This window comes from Callospermophilus lateralis, chromosome X (genome assembly GCF_048772815.1).
Source record: "Callospermophilus lateralis isolate mCalLat2 chromosome X, mCalLat2.hap1, whole genome shotgun sequence".
In the NCBI taxonomy this organism is placed as follows: domain Eukaryota; kingdom Metazoa; phylum Chordata; class Mammalia; order Rodentia; family Sciuridae; genus Callospermophilus; species Callospermophilus lateralis.
In genome coordinates this window covers 86687341-86710218 of record NC_135325.1, presented here as the reverse complement: position 1 = coordinate 86710218, position 22878 = coordinate 86687341, and the positions used below count along the sequence as shown (strand labels likewise).

Genomic DNA, 22878 nt, shown 5'->3' with positions numbered 1-22878 from the left:
AATGGTAGAGTAAGCACAGTTCTCACATAAGACAAAGCATGGAAGAGACCACAGAGCCTAGCAACAAATATCTGGCAAACACCTATTTTGTGTCTTAAGCAGTGCTAAACACTGGGGAAATCATAATGAAAAAGACAGACACATTCTTTGCCTGCCATGTCAGTGCAGCAGGAAGCCATTTATAGCACAGACCAGAATGGAAGTGAATGAAAACCAAGGGCTTGAGAACTATTAATCTGATTCAGACATTTCTAACATTTTAAAAATAGAAGATATAAAAATCTATAACTAATTTGATACATATAAAAGCTCAGTAATATCACATTGGAATTCAGATGATGATTTCAAAATTTAAAGTGAGACAATATATTCTTGAGGATACTACACATGGTCTTGTAAATAGGTAATGATTGCAAGGCAAAACTTGAGAAACATTTTATTGCCTAGATTCCCAATATTTGGCCCCATAACCAATTCTTAAATTTTGGGAAAAAAAAGACAGTTTTCAGACATTGTCCAACCTTAACATAGTAACAATACACTTCAGAGCTAAGAATTATGTAATTTAAGATTGGAATTTTTTTAAATATAGCATCATTCATCTAGTACATATTACTTAACCTTGTTAGATTACCATCTAGCCAGCACTGATCAATGGAAACTTCTGTGATGATAGAAATATCCTATCTCCACTTTGTCCAGTTTAGTAGCTGCTATCCACATGCAGTTATTGGACCAGTAAGACTGAGGAAATGGCATTACAATTTTACTTAATTTGAATTAATTTAAATTTAATCACATGTGGGTAGTGAACAGTATAAATTTAATCCTAAACTAGAGTTAATTCTGTGAATGTCAGGAGAAAAACAGTTGTCTTTCCTTAGATTAATTAATTCTAAATTGAAAAATTATTTAAATTTGATAAAGTCAGAAAAATTACATTAACAGGAATGTGAATAAATAATAAGCTAAAGAATCATACCTGGTTTAAACAAAGCTGAGGATTGCAATGCCCCTTACTGACTTGGCTGGATTAAAAAACAAAACAAAAATGTATCTGTGGTTGAATTATGATTTACTTCTTTTAAAATCCAGTGTTTATTATCAAAGGAAAATAATCCAAGGTGCATGCATCAATATTTTAAGAAGATTTTAAAATGTCTTGCAATTTGGTAATGGTTATTAATTCATTCATTTAATGCCTATAATATGGTCAAGTACTTTGCTTATTTGGAAGATTATTATTCTCCTAATATACCATAGCAAAAATATCTCCCAATGAGCCATATTTAAAATGATGCATTTGGGGGCTGGGGTGGTGGCTCAGCGGTAGAGCGCTTGCCTCGCACGTGTGAGGGGCTGGGTTCAATCCTTAGCACCACATAAAAACAAATAAGTGAAATAAAGGTATTGTGTCCAACTACAACTAAAAAATAAATATTTTTTTAAATGATGCATTTGAAGTGATTTAATTTATAGTAACTTCAGGTATAATTGCTTTGCTTTGAGTTACAAAATAATAAAACCAAGTGATCATTTACCTTTTGGATTTGACTGCAAAATCAAATTTTAAATATATTACTTCTTTCACATGTATAATACATATCTCCAGAAAATGAAAGCAATATTAACATATCTTTACAACAGGTGACTAATACATGTTGCAAGTATCTTGATGATAGTCATGAATTTTTTGTGGAAGAAATTTTTCATTACAATTACTTTCATGAATTCAGGTTTAAACTAAAACCTCCTAAGAAGCCATTGATTGGGTTATTTGTGTTTTTAGTGATCAGGTTTTTGAGTTCTTTATATACCCTAGAGATTATTGCTCTATCTGATGTGTGAGGGGTAAAGATTTGCTCCCAGGGTGTAGGCTCTCTATTCACCCCGCAGATTGTTTCTTTTGCTGAGAAGAAACTTTTTAGTTTGAGGTTATCCAATTTATTGATTATTGGTTTTAATTCTTGTGCTATAGGAGTCTTATTAAGGAAGTTGGGGCCTAATCCCACCATGATGAAGATTAGGGCCTACTTTTTCTTCTATTAGACACAGAGTCTCTGGTTTTATTCCTAGGTCCTTGATCCACTTTGAGTTGAGTTTTGTGCATGGTGAGAGATAGGGGTTTAATTTCATTTCGTTGCATATGGATTTCCAGTTTTCCCAGCACCATTTGTTGAAGAGGCTATCTTTTCTCCAATGCATGTTTTTGGTGCCTTTGTCTACGATGAGATCATTGTAATTTTGTGGAGATTCCTTGGAAAACTGGGAATGGAAGCACCATTTGACCCAGCTATCCCTCTCCTCAGACTATACCCAAAGGACTTAAAAACAGCATACCACAGGGACACAGCCACATCAATGTTTATAGCAACACAATTCACAATAGCTAAACTGTGGAACCAACCTAGATGCCCTTCAGTGGATGAATGGATTAAAAAAATGTGGCATATATACACAATGGAATATTACTCAGCATTAAAAGAGAATAAAATTATGGCATTTGCAGGTAAATGGATGGCATTGGAGAAGATAATGCTAAGTGAAGTTAGCCAATCCCCCAAAACACAAATGTCAAATGTTTTTTCTGACATAAGCTGACTGACCCATAATGGGGTAGGGAGGTAGAGCATGGGAGGAATAGACAAACTCTAGATAGGGCCGAGGAGTGGGAGGGGAAGGGAGGGGGCATTGGGTTACCAATGATGGTGAAATGTGATAGACATCATTATCCAAAGTACATGTATGAACACATGAATTGGTGTCAACATACTTTATATACAGAGAGATGAAATATTGTGCTCTATATGTGTAATAAGAATCGTAATGCATTCCACTGTCATTTAATTTAAAAATAAAATCAATTAAATATTTAAAGAAGAAAAAAAAGATGTGACAATAGAAAATTAGCAGCAACCTGAATGTCTACCATTTAAGTCCAGCAAAATAAACAGTTCCCTTTAATCCAAAAAAAAAAAAAGGAAGCCATTGAAAATAAAATAAGATTAAAATAAATTTATAAATTCTGAACCAGATATGCTGGTGTACACCTGTAATCCTACTTACTCTGGAGGCTGAGGTAGGAGGTTCACAAGTTCAAGGCCAGCCTCAGCAAGTTTGTAAGGCCCTCAGCAAATTAGTGACATGTTGTCTCAAAATAAAAACTGAAAAAGCTTGGGGATGTAGTTCAGTGATTAAGTGCCCCTGGGATCAATTCACAGTACATAAATAAATAAATAAACAAACAAATAAATAAATAAATAAAATAAGGGGAGAAAGTAACACTAAAAAACACTATTCTGCTTATTTGTACAGGAAATTGATTTTAAATATTCATATGAAAATCATTTCTGAATGTTTAGAGTTTAGGAAGTTAATTCATTCCTTCAACAACCACTATGCCAGGCACCATACTTGAAAATTATATTCTTTCTGAAACAAGTGCAGATGGGGCATTAAATTGTACATTATTGGAAATATTGCCGATTGTCCCTCAGTAATATCTGGATCAACTGCAGGATCTGGATCACTATGAATGGCAGGTATAGATCACCTAAATCTTCCTTTCTCTAATATCCACACATCTGTAAGTATAGCAAATAACAATATAGCATACCCTCTTTTTAGTCTGCTGGGCTGACTACTATTTTTTGCTTTGGACCAGCTAGATCAGGTATGCATAGATATACAGCATATAATATATACCAACAAAAACAGCTATATGGTAATTTAAGAAAAGACACTCTGAAGTAGTTACCGTCATTCTGATCAGGCCTTGTTCTAAAAGTCAGAAGTAAGATCCCAACATCATGCTAGATAATTTTTTAAACAACAGGAAAACTGCATAAAAGGTATGGGCTTCATTTTTAATGTAATATACACTTGCAAAGAAAAAATATTGATAAGAAATTCACCCAAATTTGAGTGGCAAGATTACAGATGATTTTTGTTTTCTTATTTGCATATGTCCACATTTTACAACCTTCCTACGGTGACTTTAAAAATGTTTATTATCAGTAAATATATATATATATATATATATATATATATATATATATATATATATATGACATATATATTTGTTATAGTGAAATCATTCTTTAAATTTTTTTTTGTAGTTTTAGATGAACAGAATGCCTTTATTTGTTTATTTTTATGTGGTGCTAAGGATTGAACCCAGTGCCTCACACACACTAGGCAAGCACTCTGCCACTGAGCTACAGCCTCAGCCTCTGAAAATCATTCCTGAAACTGTTCCAAACCCTGTGTTTAGTATAGGCCAGGGTTAGGCCTCACATAGAGAATTAATTGTCAGCTATAGACATGATTTTAGAGAGTTGGTGCAGAGGGCCTGGGGTTTGATCCAATTGGCTTGTGATTGGAAGCCCTTTTGGAAGGAATAAAGATTTTCCCTGTCTGAAATTAAATTTAAACGAATATTCTGGTGTGAGGGAAAATAGTAACATGTGTTTCCAGCTATACAGACTGGTTAGGCAATGGGATATTTGCAGTATTGCCTTTTGGTGACTTGACACTGTACAACATTTTTGTTCAGCGTCAACATTTAGTAATGAATAGTTAAAGAATTATTGCTAACCACATGTTAGGTTTCAAAGTAACATTTTTTCTAATGTTAAAAATAGTATAAGGGCTGGTGCTAAAGCCCAGTGGTAGAGTGTTGCCTAGAATGCAGCAGACCCCAGGTTTAAACCCCCCAGCACTGTAAAATAATAATAATAATAATAATAATACTCTTTATAGAAAACCTGGAAAGTATGAAATAGATGGTGAATAGAATCAAAATCATCCATAATCTCATCACCCAGCGATTATCAGTGTGAGTGCCTCAGTATATTACCTTCCAGTAATTTATTACAGTTTTGTGTTTCCTGCTTTTTAACTTAGTATTTTATCTTGAGCATTTTCTTGTTTCATTAAATGTACTTATCAAACCTCACTTTAAAGAGGATCTAACATTACAAATGGCTTAAAAATTACCTGATTTTTTGATAAACAATATTATTGTATTTAATATGAGGTTTAGGTTACTGTAAGAACAGATTCAAAATGTATCTGGTATTTGGAGAAAAATGGCTAAGGCATTTTCCAAATTAGTTATCTCTCCAGCCTTTTAACCACTATTGGGATTTTGACTCCAAAAATGAATTTGATCTATTTGAATTTCTAAAATCATCCATGTTGTGCGCAATAATAAATCACTCACATATTTTCCAAAATACAGTCTTAGGATTGGAAAACAAAAAATCCCTAAGTAATATTAGATAATAAAGTGCTCATAGAATCTCTGTCTTCCCACATGTAAGCCCTGGCAGGCTTAAACCCAGGTTCTGCTTGCTGTAGCAAACCAAGTCAATCACCGTGAGATTAAGGGAAACACTAAATAAAAGAGAGAAATTATCCTTAGCACAAACTTTGGTTTCAAAAAGAGCAAATTTACTTGTCCAACTTTTAAACTAAGAAAGACAGTATGATTTTTTTTTCTGAGAAAAGGTCAATCCTGAAGCCCCATAACACAATTTTACTACAGACTGGACTCCCAAATATTAACATGGCATATATTTGTTAAGCTACAGTTCTTAAAATTACTCAGCATGCTAATCAAAATTCCTTTGAAGTATAGAGAGGAAATTTTAATACAAAAATTTATAATTTCAACCTAAAAGCTCCATTTCCAATTATCTGTGGTGGTTTGGAGATCCCTTCCTTACCTGCAAGGCAGTTTAGGATCAGAAAAGCCTTCCAGAATGTGAAGACCATTGTGTTGAAGTTCGTTGGGAGCAGTAGGAGCCCGTAGCTTGCCTGACCTAGGCTGAGTCTCAGACTGGCTTCTTCAATCACACTGAGGTTTGCCAGGCTTATCTTCTGGGCATCACCAAGCAAACATGCCTCTTTGGGCTTACTTATTGGGTACAGACCTTTCTCAGAGCGGGTTTGTGTTTCTTTGAAACACTTTTCATGGGGTGTGTATCCTTGATATATTTGCTACTGTGTTAATAATAAACCCATGTATTTAAATTCTTCTTGTTCATTGTACCCAGATTCTCTAAGTCTCATTGTTTAAAATCAATCTTATTAAAAAATTGTACTTGTGTTGAAAGATACAGTTGGAAGAGAGCTTATACAAATAAAAGTTGAGAAAATTAATTAATTTCAAATATTTCCATGAAAATCTTCTAGCAATGATTCACTAACCTTCTTTTACAAATTAGGTTAGTAAATTGGTGCTATAAGATTTCTTGGAGAGATGCAGTTCACAGGAAGGGCACATGGGTTTTGAAGCAACTCATTTCTATGTGAACAAACACTGGACATGTCACCTTTTTGGAAGCACTGGCAGTTGTCATTACCTTCCACCAAAACTGGAACTAGAATGAATTATTTTTTTGTCTTCCAAGTAAGAAACCCTATAGCACTTATTCACTAACCTAATTTTGCAAAATCAGATTAGTGAAAAAATGCTTGAGGACTTCCATTGGATGAGTCTAAACTTTTTGCAGAATTAAGTTACTGAATAGCTGCTATAGGGTTTCCTTGGAAATGGAGGTTCACTAGGAGGACATGGGAAACTGCACAGGTGAGAAGGCTTTATGTGACTATGAACTTCTAATAGAGTTCCTTTCATGCTTAAGTTACACTAGGAAACCTAAAAGCCTCCTCTGGTTCTTTCCATATGATCACTAGGTCCTGTTGTTTTCTTACCTATGATACTCTCAAATATTTCTGTTCTCCAACCTTTTGCTTCCATTGTGATCCAGATACTCAGCTCCTTACCTTTGACTCACCGTAGCAGCTTCCTAAATGGTCTCCCATAATTCTTCTTCCTTTATGCTGTATACTAGTCACAGGCCAATGTTCCAACTCTAATCAAGCATTTTCAATAACACCCTATATGGACTCCAGCAAGTCCAAAGTCTTTCATCTGAATTCCCAGCCATCCAAGACCTGGTCCTCACCTCATCTGAACTTTAACCACATTAAATCATCCACTTGAAAAATGCTATCAAGATTGATCACTTCAAAGCATTTGGTCACATGAAATGTGTGCAAGTTTCAAGTGATAGTTTTATGAACTTTAATTTACAGGAAATGTTTGACCCCATCTGATCTTAGCCAAGCCAATTTCCCCCTACTTCTCAGAAAGCCATTTTGCTTCCATAAGGCCTAATTCCTCCTTCCCCATCCATGTTCATGTCTTATGCCAAACTTTGGTTCCAGGTGATTTCTGTAACTACTTAGAATTTTCTTCTCTCTCCTTTTCCTCACTCATCCAAATTCTTGATACAAATTAGTCATGCTGTCTTATGTGAAGATTTTGATTAACTTATATACCACAATCTCTGGGCTTCTCCTAGCATAAATTAACATTTTTCTTACAGTCACTCAATACCTTATAGTTGGCATTTAATTGTTCTCAAGTAATTTCTTATTTATTAACAGAGTGTACCATAAATCCAGAGATTGTAAGCTCCTACAGGGCAGTATTAGATCTTATAAAGACAACTCCCAACTTATGAAAAGGTGTGTCCCAAAATGTACCCCAGAATACACATTCCTTTAGAAACAATGCTATTAAGAGATCTCACTGGGCATGGTTGCGCACACCTGTAATCCCAGTGGCTTGGGAGGCTGAGGCAGGAGGATCATGAGTTCAAAGCCAGCCTCAGCAAAAGTGAGGCACTAAGCAACTCAGTGAGACCCTGTCTCTAAATAAAATACAAAATAGGACTGGAGATGTGGCTCAGTGGTTGAGTGCCCCTGAGTTCAATCCCCAGTACCCCCTGCCCCTGACAAAAGAAGTCTCATTCCTAGGCTTATGTAGCAAATAGTTCATCACCAGTCTGAATTCTGGGTATTGGGCCATAGAGATGAGGGAGAAGGAACAGTAGGAGACAGAGAAAGAACATTCCATTCTTTTCCCAAGACACAAGTCGTGAACAAGAGAACACTTTTACCCAAATAAATACTGCATGTCCCTGACACCCACTTTCCTTTCTGACCTGATGCTCATTACCCTTTGTGTCCCTAGGTTGGTCTGAAGGAAAGTCTCCCCAGAATATTCATTACTCCAAAATTTCTCTTTTTTTTTTATCCTTATTCCTCCCAGAAATATTCACCTCCTCTGCACAAGCAGATATCAGTTCCATGTTAGGAAGAAAAAAAAATATTTTTTGTGAACATTCCCCAATCTGCTTGCACTACTGAAAATAGGAAAATTGTACTATCCCAAATAAATATCTGATCAGGAGGACTAGCCAATGCAATAAAAGAGGAATGGTCTGAGGGAGGAAGTTTTTCAGAGAAGAACAATTTGTAGAGTGGCCCTCTGGAGGTCCATACTAGCTCATTTCCACCTTGGATATGCCTAGACTGCAAAGTCCACCAAGTCTCCAAAAGATCACTAGGTCCTGTTGTTTTCTTACCTATGACACTCTCAAATATTTCTGTTCTCCAATCTTTTGCTTCCATTGTGGTCCAGATACTCAGCTCCTTACCTTTGACTTACCATAGCAGCTTCCTAAATGGTCTCCCATAATTCTTCTTCCTTCATGCTATATACTAGTCACAGGCCAATGTTCCAACCCTAATCAAGCGTTTTCAATAACACTCCCAGCCAGTATTATGGAGATGGGGTGAAAAAAGAGATTGTAAGTCTGGTGCCTATAAACCAAGGGCTTCCTGTGTTTCTTTTCATGCCCCATAAGTGACCATAGTAAAGTGATTCTATAATGCATCATTAAAACTAGGACATTTTTGAGAGTGAAAGGGGCATTATTAGAAATTACATGGGAAAGACAGCATAAACTGTGACAATCCCAAATAAACCTGGCTGTATGGCCATCTGCCTATAGGGGAGTGCTAGGCACAAAGTACAAGAAGATCTTGTTAATTAATTCAATATGGGTGGGGGCAAAGGGTAGGATTTAAGGGTATTGCCAAAACCCCTCTGAACCAGATATCTCATACAACATAAAACATTCTGGAACATTTAAGTAAAATGTCTACATTGCTGCAATTAAAATCTAACTGGCACCGGGGTAATTCTATTAAAACAAACTCTAAGAGATCATCCACATTCTCTGCTTAGAATTGAATTTCAATCATAATTGACTATTGCTCGAAAGAAGTGAGCCATTAACTGGAACACGAAATATCAGTCTTTGCATTGGTATGGGGATTTATGATTTTAAACTGATTTTCCATTTTATCTGTGCCACTGTCCAATAAAATATATAGAGAAGGTATTATCTACATTTTGTATATAAGAAAACTGAAGCTCAGAAACGTTGTGTCTTTCCCAAGGTCACATAGCACGCATTAGAAGCTGTTCCCATCATACTGCACAGTGGCATGCTGTGATTATAATGTAACAAATATGCTACTGCCTCCAAGACTCAACCTTGGGAACTTTCAGAAATATGTAGTATCTGATTTATCCTCCTTTTTAACTTAAAAATTACAAAAGTAATATGCTTTGGTTGCAAAAAGATTTTAAAGAACAAAGAAGTATACACAGAGAAAAATGTTCATTCCCATTTATTCACCCACATGTGTAATTCTGTGCTCAGGTTTACAGGCAACAGGAAACTCTCATTTTCTCACACTATTTCTATGCACTTACACACACACACACACACACACACACACACACACAGTTTTCCTTAACATAAAGGTACTATATATGTTGTTCTATAATTTGCCTTTTTCTTCTTTTTAAAAAAGCATTTCTATTATCTTTGTCATTATGTCCAACTACATAGGACTACTTTATCTGTTTTAAGGCTGCCTAATATTTTATAATATGATAATATAATAACTTATTTAACTATCCAATCGCTTAATTCTTAGATTGTTTCCAGCTTTTCATTATTATAAGCATGGGGTAACAAACATCCTTTTGTCTAGATCTTTGCCCATTTTTTTTTTTGATTATTTCTGTTCCTATAAATGGAATCACTGGATCAAAGGACACGAACATTTAAACTTTCAGTAGAATGTAAAATTGTCCACCAGAAATTCTTTATAAAAATTGGTATTGTTTGTTGTTCCAATTTGTATTTCTCTAATGAGATTGAGCCTCTTTTTATTTTACAGGCTTTCTTGTCTAATTTGTGTTCCTTTCCCAGTGTACTATTTACAGCCTTAGTCCATTTATTACATTTGGGTATCCTTTAATGTAAGTATATAAAGATGTACTCTGTATATATTATTAATCTTAATGTCTATTTTGGCATCTGTTGTATTTTCTTCCAATCCATCACTTTTTAAAAATCCACTATTTTTTAATTTTGTCTTTCACCATAAATTTTACATTTTGTTTAATCTATTGATTTTTTTCTTTGTAGTTTCTGAGTTTCATGACTTCCCTAAGAAAACCTTTCCAATCCCAAAACTATAGAAATATACCATATTATTATTAAATAATACATAGCACTATTTATTTTTGTAATACTTCTATAATTTTGTCTCTTTATATCTCAGTTACAAAAACTCTGTCCTTCCAGTTGCTCAGGACAAACCTTGGTGTCATCCTTAATTCCTCTCCCCTCATACATGTCATCTAATTTGTCAGCAAATTCTTTGGACCCCGTGATCAAAAATTTTCCAGACTCTGACCCCACCTTCACTGCCCCCGACCCTAGTTTGAGCTGCCAGCACCAATTCCCTATGTCACTGCAAATAACCTCCTAATTGGTCTCCTTATTTTCACTCTTGTACTTCTCACCCTATTCTCATAACAGCAGCCAAGGGATCCTTTTAATATGTAAATTAAATCATGTCTCACCTTTGCTCAGATTCTGCACTAGATCCAAATGTCTTTCAGAGTAAAAACTAAAAACTTCAAAATAATTTAAAGATTCATAGCTCATATGTTAAATGCCTTGGTGGACACATTCTAGGTAGTTGGTGAAGGGGGTAGTGATAAGAAAATGTCAATCCTAGTGTACTTTATATTTATCTTGTAGCTATGCTCTCCAATATGGTGACCACAAGCCACACATGGCTTTTTAACTCTTGAAATGTTACTAGTTTGAGGTTAGATGTGCTATAATATGCATATCAGATTTCAAAAACTTAACCTGAAAAATTAAAGCATAATTTAATTAATTCCTATGCTAATTACACTTTGAAATGACAACATTTAAGATACATAAAATATATTATTAAAATTTTAAAGTGTTTAAAAATAGCTTAGAAGACCCCAAAATGATCTGTCTCACCAACTCTGCCACTCTCTGACCTCATCTACAATATTTCCCCTCTCACTCTGCTCCAGCCATACCTATTGTTGAATCTTCAAATAGTCAAGCATGGTCCCACACTTTAGAACATTTGTATCAGGCTTATTCTTTATACACACACACACACACACAAATATATATTTTTAATATCTTTATTTTTTTTGTTTGTTTATTTTTACGAGGATCGAATCCAGTGCCTCACATGTGTGAGGCAAGCGCTCTGCCACTGAGCCACAACCCCAGCCCTTGTACCAGGCTTATTCTGCCTATGATGCTTTCCCCTCAAATATTAGCAGGACTGATTCCCTCATTGCCTCAAAGTCTTTGCTTGATTGTCAGTTTTGGGCAAAGTGTTTCTTGCTCACAATTTTCAACTTCAGCTTTCCCACACACCAGCCCTCCCAAAGCCCTTACCTTTTCCTTTTCCTCATAGTGCTCATTACATTCTAACATACAGTAGTTCTTCTTTATTCAAGGTTTTGTTTTACATGGTTTCAATTGCCCAAGGAAAATTTGAAAATAATTCATAAGTTTTAAATAACTTTTATTGCAGTACATTATTATATTTTTCCTATTTTATTATGTTATTATTAATCTCTTATTGTACCAAATTTATAAATTAAACTTTATCATAGGTATGTGCGCATATGGAAAAAAGCAGCATACATAGGGTTTGGTACTCTGCAGTTTTAGAAATCCACTGGAGCTCTTGGAATGTATGCCCCATGGATAAGGGTGGGGAACTAAAGTACTACACAGCTTACTTGTTCATTTTCTCACCATGCTAGAATATGAGTTTCAAGAGGGAAGGGATTTCTGTTTGTCTTATTCACTATTTGTCCCAAGGGTCTACAAATGTGCCTGACACATAGCAAGCATTCAAGAACTATTTGTCAGGCTGGGGTTGTGGCTCAGCAGTAGAATACTTGTCTAGCACGTGTGAGACACTGGGTTTATTCCTCAGAACCACATAAAACAATAAATAAATAAAATGAAGGTATTGTGTCCATCTACAACTAAAAAAATTAAGAAGAACTATTTGTCAAATGGATGAATTTATGAATCTGAATTGAATTAATTTGGAATTTATTTTTGTGAAATAAGATGAAAAATTTTAAATATCTTAATGACCTAAATAGTGACAAATCATTTTGTGGTTTGCCAATAGTGAGGGAGATTTGCTCTTTGAAAACAGGTTATTTAGGGCTAATTCTAATAAATAAGGTAGATGATCAAGTTCACTACTGCTAGTTTTTAGTCAAGACATGAAGCACAGTCATACAGTTAAAAGGCTGTTAACATTTGTGTATGTTGAGGGCTGGCTCAGAAGGCAGTCTGGGGTTCCCAAAAGTGATTAATCTCATTCTTTTGGCACCAACATGAAAGAGAGACAGAGATACACAGACAATGAAAAAATATGGGGCTAAAATTTTTCATATGCATTTTTAATCATCAAAATAATCATTTTAGAAGAATTGGAGTTTATTGGACTTAATTTTATATATGTATATATATATATATATATATATATATATACACATATATATATATTATTGTTTTGTACAATTTTGAAATTTTTGAATTACATATGGATGGGCACAATCTAATCAGTGCTTACAGTCTAAATCTTCTATTTCAGTTGGAATGGTTCCAAGGAAGGTGTTTCAAAAATTCCTTAAGCAATCACAGTACCATTCCTTTTTCCAATTGCCTACTAAGTATCTCTTATAGGCCTCACTGGTATTTCAAAGTCCCTCTCATATGTATCACCCTGTGTCTCCAAAACAATGCCACTTTCCAAGCACCATTGCTGGTACCATCATTCTCTCTATTGGGGTATTCTTTGGGTCCTATCTTTATTTACCCTGCCATTGTACTATTACTAAGTTCTACTGAAGACAGCTCTGAAAGTTCTCTTCAGTTCTTCTTTTCCTTCCTCTCTCCTCTGCCATACTCTAGTTTAATCCTCATTATCTCTCCATTTGGATGGTTACTGTAGCTTCAAAGCCCATCTTCTGTCCTCCAAACTTTATCCCTCTAAAATTCAGCCTTTGTAAACCTATCAGATAAGTTTTCCTAAAGTCCAATCATGTCATTCTTGTCCTCAAAAATCTTCCATGACTCTCTATTGCTTTCCCCCCTGGATATAAACATTTTTATCTGTCATTCAATTGATATCATGACTTTCCTGTCTACTTTCAGCTGTTCATAACAACAAAGAATCTCAGAGCAGGAAATGTCTTATAAGTCATCTTCAGGCAAAACTAAATACTCTCTGTTACCTGAACATGTGTCTCACTTTTACACCCTTGCACCTTTGAATTAGCAGTTATCTTCTATTAGATCACTCTCTGAAGCCTAATTGTCAAAAAATATCTACTCATCCTATAAGCCTCACTACTAACTCCTCCATGGATTTTATACTAATTCGTACATGATGTAATCTTACCTTTATAGAATTAGTTAATACCTTTTGCACAGTATTTATGGTATAAGTAGCTATTCACTCATTTGTTCTCTTAATGCCTGTAAGATTGCAAGCTTCTACAGAGAAAAGGAACCGTATTTTGGTGATTTTTACTCACACTTATATACTCATCTTTGGCCAGACATTACAGTAAATGCTTTATATAATATGTTACTTAATCCTTCTAACACTTTGATGAGATCTGATTAACCTCTTTTTGTAGGTGAGGAAACTGAAGCACAGGGAACTTAAACAACTTATACAAATCTCATGGATAGCAACAGATGGACTCAGGATTCATTCTTATTCTTGTTAATTATCTCAAATATTTCCATTATATAGCTTGCGTCTTACTCCATATGCAATTAGGTGGTGTTCTGTTCTCTTCATAAGGTAGTACCATTGGTTCCTATTCCCAACCTGTACTTATTAGTTTCTCTTCTTATCCTTTACTGCATACAGCTAGTGAGCAGTCATTTTTATTTTACTTTATCAGTTCCCTGTTGTGAAATGACTGCCAGTCATCCCTCAAAAGTATTGCTTGTCAAAGTCAGGCCCAGTAATCAACTAATTTCTAAAACTGAAGATCTAAGAGAAATTTTTTGAAGACCACATAAATGCTAGAGCTACAACTTCAGCTGAAGTCAGCTGTCTCTGGAATATGTGCTCTTAATTTATGGTTACTTTACTGTGGATTTAAGAACCTGGAATGGTATTGGTACCTAGTAAGTACTTAAGAAATGTTTGGTTAGCCTCTTTTTGGTTTCACTTTTTTAAGTTTGTGGTATCCCAAAGTAACTATTTTCAAGGAAAGCACTCATTTGGATGCACATGGTCTGGTATCTTTGTTGAAAAACAAACTGAAAATCATATCTACAACAATAATAAACCTATCCCAGGAGTATATGGAGTTGCCTTAAAAACAATAAAAAGAAGAGGAAATAATGTATAATTCTACAATTCTCTAAACCAAGATGTCAGAAGTCCCAAACTCAAGACTGTAAAAAGTAAAACTCTCAAGTTAATTCTGTAATGCTCTAGTGATTTTAATAGAGTGCCGCTTATCTTGCCATCCCCACAAATAGGGACTTAAATTGCTCTCAACAATAAAACTAGTGTGAACACATAGTTCCTAAATGTGCCCTCTGGATGTCTTATTAGGAACCCTCCCGAGACTTCCTGAAAAATGCCAGATGTAGGCCTCAATAAGGCTGTGAAGCAGGGGTACTTTGGGGATATAATTAAGGAAGGCCACAGAGGCTTATGACAGTTGAATTTGGAAAATCCTTGTTTCCACTCCTAGAGGGAAGAACTATGCAGAAAGTTCTCCTTTGTCAAGTCAATAAGTATGAGTCAGCTTTCGTTGAGTAGCCTGGGATTGCTTACCTAGCGATAGTAGGGAGGCTGGAAAGGTTTAGTACCAGGAACTCTATGTTAACCGATAGTGTGACTCAGCCTGCTGTGTACATTAAAGTGTTTGGGGAAGCCTACTCCTAGGCAATTTGTGTTGACGCATTGTACAAACACATGTAATAAAGTCTGCTTTGAAAAAAAATCACATGTATGCAGGTAGACATGTGCAGGTAGACACACACACACACATGCATACACACACAAATAAAAACACACACATCCCTATTTAATCTGAGATATCCTAAATTCTCTACTTCCTTTCATTTGAGAAAAGTGAAGCTTGATTGAACAATGGAAAATCACATTCTAATGTATGATTGCAGGGCCTGTTTTTTTGTAAACCAGTTCTATTCAGCACTCCCTAAAAATACCATTATTGACTGAAATTAAACCTAAAAGCCAGAGCTCCTGTGATTGAAGTCAAGCAAATGAAGCATTTCACAGCTGCCCAACCTGGTTAATGGCACCTCTGACATAGTAAGGGCTACCAAATACTGAAAGCTTACCAGATGAGTCAAGCCCTGGGTTAAGCATTTTATATTAATTACATTTTTGCAAGGATCCTATGAAGGAGGCATTAGTTACACTACTAATTTTACAGATAAGAAAAATGAAATTCAATGAGGCACATAGATTGCTATCGATCACTTAGTTTATAATTGGCGGAACCAGAACTTGGGTCTAAGTTAGACAGCCTAAATTCTGTGCCCTTGTCCATAACATGATAAGACCACTAAGCACTGGGAAAAGGACAGTAAATACATAGTCAACACAGTCCCTTTACCCCAGGTTCACAAGACAAATACACACAAAACAGGTATTAATATGAAGGAAGATATGATTATGAAAGGCTGCATTAAGCAAAACAAATGACAAATATATACTAACACAGAAAAGAGAATGGGACCTACAGCAAGAGATGTCTGTGAACCCCCAAATCCTCATTGAAGAATGAGTTCCATGGGTCTACCTGGCAGGAAACAGGGATTCTGGGAGGATTTGAGCAGGATTTTTAAAATTTATTTTTTTAATTTAAATTTTACTTTTTTAGTTGTTGATAGAACTTTATTTATTTATATGTGGTGCTAAGAATTGAACCCAGTGCCTCACACATGCTAGGCAAGTGCTCTACCACTGAGCCAACACCCCAGCCCTGAATTTTTAAAATTTAATTCACAGGGACTGGGGATGTGGCTCAAGCGATAGCGCCTGGCATGCGTGCGGCCCGGGTTCGATCCTTAGCACCACATACAAACAAAAAAGTTGTATCTGCCGAAAACTAAAAAAAATAAATATTAAAAAAAATTTTAAAAATTTAATTCACAAATAATAATTGTATATATTTATATGACATGGTATATTATTTCAATATATGTATACTGTGTGTAATGATCAGACCAGAGCAAAATTTTTGAAGGTAAAGATCTAGAATGGACAATGAAAAGAAAGAGAGGTAGCATTTCAGAGGGCAAGAATGACAGAAAGACAAAAAGAGAAGAGAGAAGATTGCTTGGATGGGAGGAATAGAAAGAAATCAGCATTGGAAATATCTAAAAGAGAAAAAAAAAGAGTTAAGGTGAGAGTCAAGCATGAAGACGCTTACAAAGTAGACCATGACAGCTGGAGATAGCTGCAAATTTGGCAAATTCTGTTGGATTTCATTTAAAGCAGAGTAAGCAAACAAAGGCATGTTTTTTTAGGTTTCGTTTAGTTTATTTGTTTTTAGTCCTGCATGCTGTTTTTCATGTGCTTTGTTTTTTCTGCGTTTGGTTTGCCTGTGTGCTTGTTCTAATGACAGACAGCATAGTGTAGTGACAAAGAGCATGGATTCCAGAGTTATGCAGCTTGGTTTTAAATTCAGGCTCTGCCACTCACTGGTTAAGGGACCATGCACAAGTTATTTAATTTCTTTGTGCTTCATTTTCCTCATGCATAAGATGAAGTGTAATAAGACCTACATCATGATACTATTATAAGAACTACATATTTGCAAAATGCTTAGAACAGTGCCTGCGGATCTCAAGTTCTATCAACATGCTTGTTACATAAATATAAATGTAACTCATTTCCAACGTTGAAATGTGGGAAATTTCTGATATAATTTCTTGATTTTTCTCTTAAAAGAAAAACAATCTCACAGCTGGTGCCACACAGACATATTGCAACATGACAACAATTGAGGATAGCCAAGTAATGGATTTTAGAGGGGACAAGCACTCTCCAGCTCCAACAGGTCTGATCAGCCCCTGCTGCTTACCCAATCCACTTCCTGTGGTCTTGTGACTCTTCCTTTAAAGTGAAAGAAACATCCTGGTTCCTTCTATGCCTCTATATTTACAAGGAGAGCTCACAAAGAAAGCAATTTGAGCATGGGACCCAGACCTGGTTGAATTCATAAACTCTTCTAACCCTTAAAGTCTAAGAGAAAGGATCTGTCCTCCTCCCGCACCTGGGGTTCCTCCTTGACCCCAGGTGCTGGGCCTCTGGACTGAACAAAGACTCTGTACCTCCAAAAACTCCTCCTCTGCCTCACTCTTCCTGCCTAGTATGATACTTAGATGGGAAGGAAGACTTGGGGCTCCCACAATCCTTTGCAGCAAAAATCTGGGGAACGCTCAAAGCTGAGATCAGCAGTGCAAGTATGTGGAGCCTTCCTCTGAGTGGCCAGGACTTGACAAATTGTGTCTTCCTTATGCTCCTTTAGTAGATTAAAAATGCACTGCTCAGGAATAGTTTACACAGTAGTTAGCCCTAAACCAAACAGTGTGATCAGCTAAATTTGTCTCTAGAGCCACCATTTGTTAAGGCATTCCCAGGCAGTGAACTTACTAGTTCCCCTTGGCTCACTGACTCTGAGCTTCTTAAGGACACTCAGTAGTGAGTCCCACCTGAGCCTCCTCCAGTGGATTTCTGACAGTCTCAAAGCCTGTGTTATGTTCTTTCAGTGGAGATGTCCTTCTTTTTCCCGCTCTAGGATGATGAATGAACCCAGTCCCAGTAGGGAGGGCCTTCAGGCCTTCTGGCTCCTGGGTGTTACCCCTGGAGATGGTCTCCAATCTTTGTGGGAAATGACTAATGGTGGTACTGTCAGGGCATGAAGGAGAAATGAAGCCAAGGAGGGAGATGTTTGAGAGGAAAGACCTTGGGGACTTCAGTCAAAATCTACCACTTGTCTATGCTGATTTTCAATAAGAAGCCCAGCTATTCTTACACATTGGTAGGGCATCATGAGGAGGGTCACAAAAGGCCCACCTCCAGGCTTAGAAATCAGGTGACCCACCATGCAGAAAGATTTAAGACACAGATGTGACCTAACAGCACTCAAGCATAGAATCCAAATCCTTCATTTCACACAGTGCCAAACTTGCCCAAGGTCTCACAACATTTTGTAGAGGTAAAGCAGGGAGTAGAATACAGGTTTCCTTACTGTTTGGGGGTGACTTATTGGGAAAGGGAGAGGTACAGAGGTGGGAAACTTGAGACTTGTTCTAAATAGCAGTATATCTGATATAACAGCTCCCAAGCCCTTTCCAACTGGGTGGAGGTGCACAACCTGGTCCCAGCCCCAACAAGCAGGAAAGAACTTTGGCCAATCTCCACCAATTCATGATCCTCCCAAGGCAAACAGTGACTGGTCACCTGTGACGCCTGCATCTGAGAAACCTGTGGAAAGGATTGTGGGTAAGGGAAAGCTAAAGGAAGCATGTGTCTGTAAGGAAAGTTGTTTTGAAGGATGCATAACTTTTGGAACTGCCACCACTCATCCCAGCAAGGCTAAAATTGACTTACATCATTATTCAGTTAGGCTATGTCTTCAATGGTGGTTAAGTAGGTTTTGACAACATGGTCTTGCCCTCTATTGCTCTCTGACTTCATATCCCACTTTCCTCCTCACTTACTCTTCCACAGTCACTCTGGCCTCCTTGCTAATCCTCAAGCATTCTATGCATTCTCCACCCTGGGCCTTTGCATTTGCTGTTCCTTCTACCTATTATGCTGTTCCCCAGTTATTTGTATGATGTGTTCCTTCCCTTCCCTCGAGACTTTGCTCAAATGTCACCTTCTAAGAGAGCCCTTCCCAAACTACCCTCTCTGAAAGTGCACTCGTCACCCTCTATCACTTTACCCTACTCTTATTTTATCCTTCTAGCATTTATTGCCTTCTTAAATTATGGTATATATTGGGTTTAGTATATTTGTACACTAAAATATGAGCACTCATAGGGCAGAGACTTTGTCTAGCATACTCAGTCCTGTATCCCCATCCCTTTGAACAATCCCCAACACATAAAAGGTACTTAATAAATATTTACTAAATGAATGGATGAATGGGTAGAGAAGGGGATTTCTATATTTTTCTTGGCTCATGTTTACATATGATAGATGACACATATATTAACTTCATTTATTCATTTTACAAGCAAATATTTCTTGCATGCCTTTATGAATAAGGCTTTTTACTTTGTCTAGTGGACAAGAAAAAATTAGTAGATAAGAAATGAAAGAGCAGTGTAGTATTACACAGGGTTTGTGGAAGCACAGATAAAGCACTGGTGAAGGCTTTTCAGAGGAGATGGCTCTTAAAGAATTATAGAAGCTAGCCTGGAGACGAAAATTGAAATGAAGATGTGGCAAAGAATCAAGCAGAGGGGACAATACATGCAAGAACATAGAGGCTAATCTAGGCAACAGTTTTAACATATTGGGCCATAGAATAGAAAGGAAGGAGAGATATAGGTAGAAGCAAGTCTGGAGGCCAATCAGAGGCACTAGTTTGAGAGCCTAGCCTGTTGTTCTGTATATAGTAGTCTCCACTTATCCATAGGGATATGTTCTAAGACCCCCAGTAGATGGCTAAAACTGCAAATAGTACCAAAGCCTATATATACTATGTATTTTTCCTATACATACATACCTATGATAAAGTATATTTTTAAATTAGTCAATAAGAGATTAACAGTAATAACTAATAACAAAAGAATATTATAATTACATATTATAATAAAAGTTATTTAAAACTTATGAATTGTTTATTCTAGAATTTTCTATGTAATATTTTTGGACCATGGCTGACCACAGGTAACTGAAACTTCAGAAAGTAAAAACACAGATAAGCGGGGACTACTGTATAGAGTTAAGCCTTGAACTCAGAATGGCAAACTCGTAAAACATGAGGAGTTCCAGCCTACAGTTATGTATAGTTTGTCCTACACATTATTATTTTGAATTTAGTGGCCAATATTTTAAAAATTAAAAATTTTCACACCAATTCCAGAATCCTAGCTTTTCTTGAAATGCCAGAATATTGCACCTTACCAAGCCACTGTGTCTATAACAGCCATCATCTGAGCAGGAGTTGTCCCTGTTAAACAGGGCTTTTGCTCTTCAGTTTATCAGAGTCTCCAATTTAACTGTTTCACTGATCATTTCATGGTTAATCCCCAAACACTGATTTGACAAGGAGGTGGCGAGGTTTGGGATTTGAGCCTTTCTTCTTAAAGTCCATACTCTTACCTAGGACATGATTAATGCCCAGTACAAAAAAGGTACTCCATGACACCTATTTGAAGAACGAACATACTCAAACCATTCATTGTCTCCTATCAGGTCTTTCCCTCTGACTCTACTTTGGCAAATGCTGTCCTATCTTTCAAGGTCCAACTCAGATACTGCTCCTTCATGAAGCCTTATCTAATTTTGTGGACCCCATCTTAACAGCTGTGACATATTCTGTAGCTATGGGATAGAGAATAAGAGGGCAGCAGAACTATCATGAAGAGTAGTATTGGGTGGTGGAAGCAATGGGATGATTAGAGCTCAGTTATAGAAGTAAAATCTTAGGTTTGAACTTAGGAATTTATGTATCTGAGTGGGGAGTACACAAATAGTTGAAGCTGGGAGAACTTTAAAAGAATTAAAATAGACCCCATTTTTTCCTTGCTTAGAACTTTGTCTCCTTTCTTTTTATTCTGTCATCTTTTTTTATATTTTCTACTTCTCATGAAAACCTTAATCTTACATAAGCTCAAGGAGTTAACTAATGTTGAAAAGTTTATTCCCTGATGCACAGCAATTGAATAAACTCTGTAACCTCTATTTGAGTCACTTTATATTTGTCCTTGCACTTTTGGTGCCATGAAGTTTGAATAGGCCTTTGAGCCCACTAAAGTTTCAGGTAAGGACAGAGAAAGCTTAGAAACCTTCTTCCTCCCTTCTTGGAGACTCCTATAGTGTTAAATGTTTAATTCTTTTCGTATCCATGTGATGCTTTTTTTTCAAAGTTTCAAATTGTGATTCTTTGACAGGGATAGCATATTGTCTGACCGAAATCATTCCCCTCTATTTTTCTTTTGTTTTTTTGGGATTCTCTGACCTTTCTGTATTCTGGGATCAGGGAATTAGATGATGGTTGTAAGGTAGGACAAGGCCTTCTTCTATGTTGGACCTTTTCTTGTAATGAGCTAAAAACATGACTTTAAATAAGACAATTTTCAACTGTAGTGCTTCATTTGGGAGTCTTAAGATATGTCAAGACTCATACATATGCATACAATGCCTTAGAACAAAAAGGAAGATAGCTAATTTACAATACGCCACAGTCTTTCACTGGCAAAAGGAAGCTGAAAAAAGTGTCTCAGTGGTAGAGTGCTTGCCTAGCATGTGTGAGGCACTGGGGTTGATCTCAGAACCACATAGAAATAAATAAAATAAAGATGTTGTGCTAACTACAACTTCAAAAATATTTTTATAAAAAAGCAGAAAAAAGGTAATACAATTAAGAAAAATTCCAGTTTTAGATACTGGGTCTTTTCTTTAAATAACCTTCTCCAAGGATCTCCTCCTGTCTAACTATTTCTGCTGTTTAAGACCCTCCTCATCTGCTCTCTCTCCTTTGTTCTGCTGTTTTTTTTCTTTTTTTTCTTGACTACCTCTCACCTTTTGACCCATACATCTACCCATTTCAGATATGCAAATGCTCCAGAGATAGGAGAAATTCTCTTAAAGGCGATTTGTGAATATTTTCCCTAAGAAATAACTTACACCTGTCAAGTCAACAAGGGTATGCTAAATCTTTCTCAGCAAGGAAACAAGACACTCAAGTTCTTTGCCAGATTTAACAAATAAAAATAATTAAAAATTTGAATTTCAGATAATATTTATTTTATAATATAATAAAATATTATGCAATATTTTTACATAAGTATTCAAATTTTTAAAAATATTTATTTAGTTGTAGATGAACACACAGTATCTTTATTTATTTTTAAGTAGTGCTAAGGATTGAACCCAGTGCCTCACACACATGAGGCAAGCACTTTACCACAAAGCTACAGCCTCAGCCCCTCAATTTTTAAAAATTAATTATTTTTTAGTTGTATTTGGATACAATATTTTTATTTATTTATTTGTTTGTTTTTTTGTTTATTTATTTATTTTTATATGGTGCTGAGGATTGAACTCAGGGCCCTGCACGTGCTAGGCAAGCATTCCACCACTGAACCACAACTTCAGCCTCCTGAGATTCAAATTTAACTGTACTTCTTGTATTATATCTCACAGCTGTATATAGGTTGCTCAATCTAAAGCAAAGTGATTCTCTTCCTCCAATGAAGGCATCCCCTAGTATCCATAATCCTCTTTGTCTAGAACTTGTAAAGCAGAAAGGGCACGCAAGATCAGGAACCATGGAACAAGAATAAGGCACTCAAAGAAGGTTTATTGGGGGCGCTCCAGGGT

At 36.2% G+C, this 22878-nt stretch overlaps 1 protein-coding gene across 1 annotated transcript in view; it reads right to left on the bottom strand.

The window, feature by feature from the left end:
* Positions 1-8487, bottom strand: part of Vsig1 (V-set and immunoglobulin domain containing 1) — a 33421-nt gene extending 24934 nt beyond the window's left edge. The window contains exon 1 of the mRNA XM_077106477.1: positions 8442-8487. Within this exon, the coding sequence (XP_076962592.1) occupies positions 8442-8487 (46 nt within the window). The remainder of the gene's footprint in view (positions 1-8441) is intronic.
* Positions 8488-22878: the final 14391 nt, after the last annotated feature.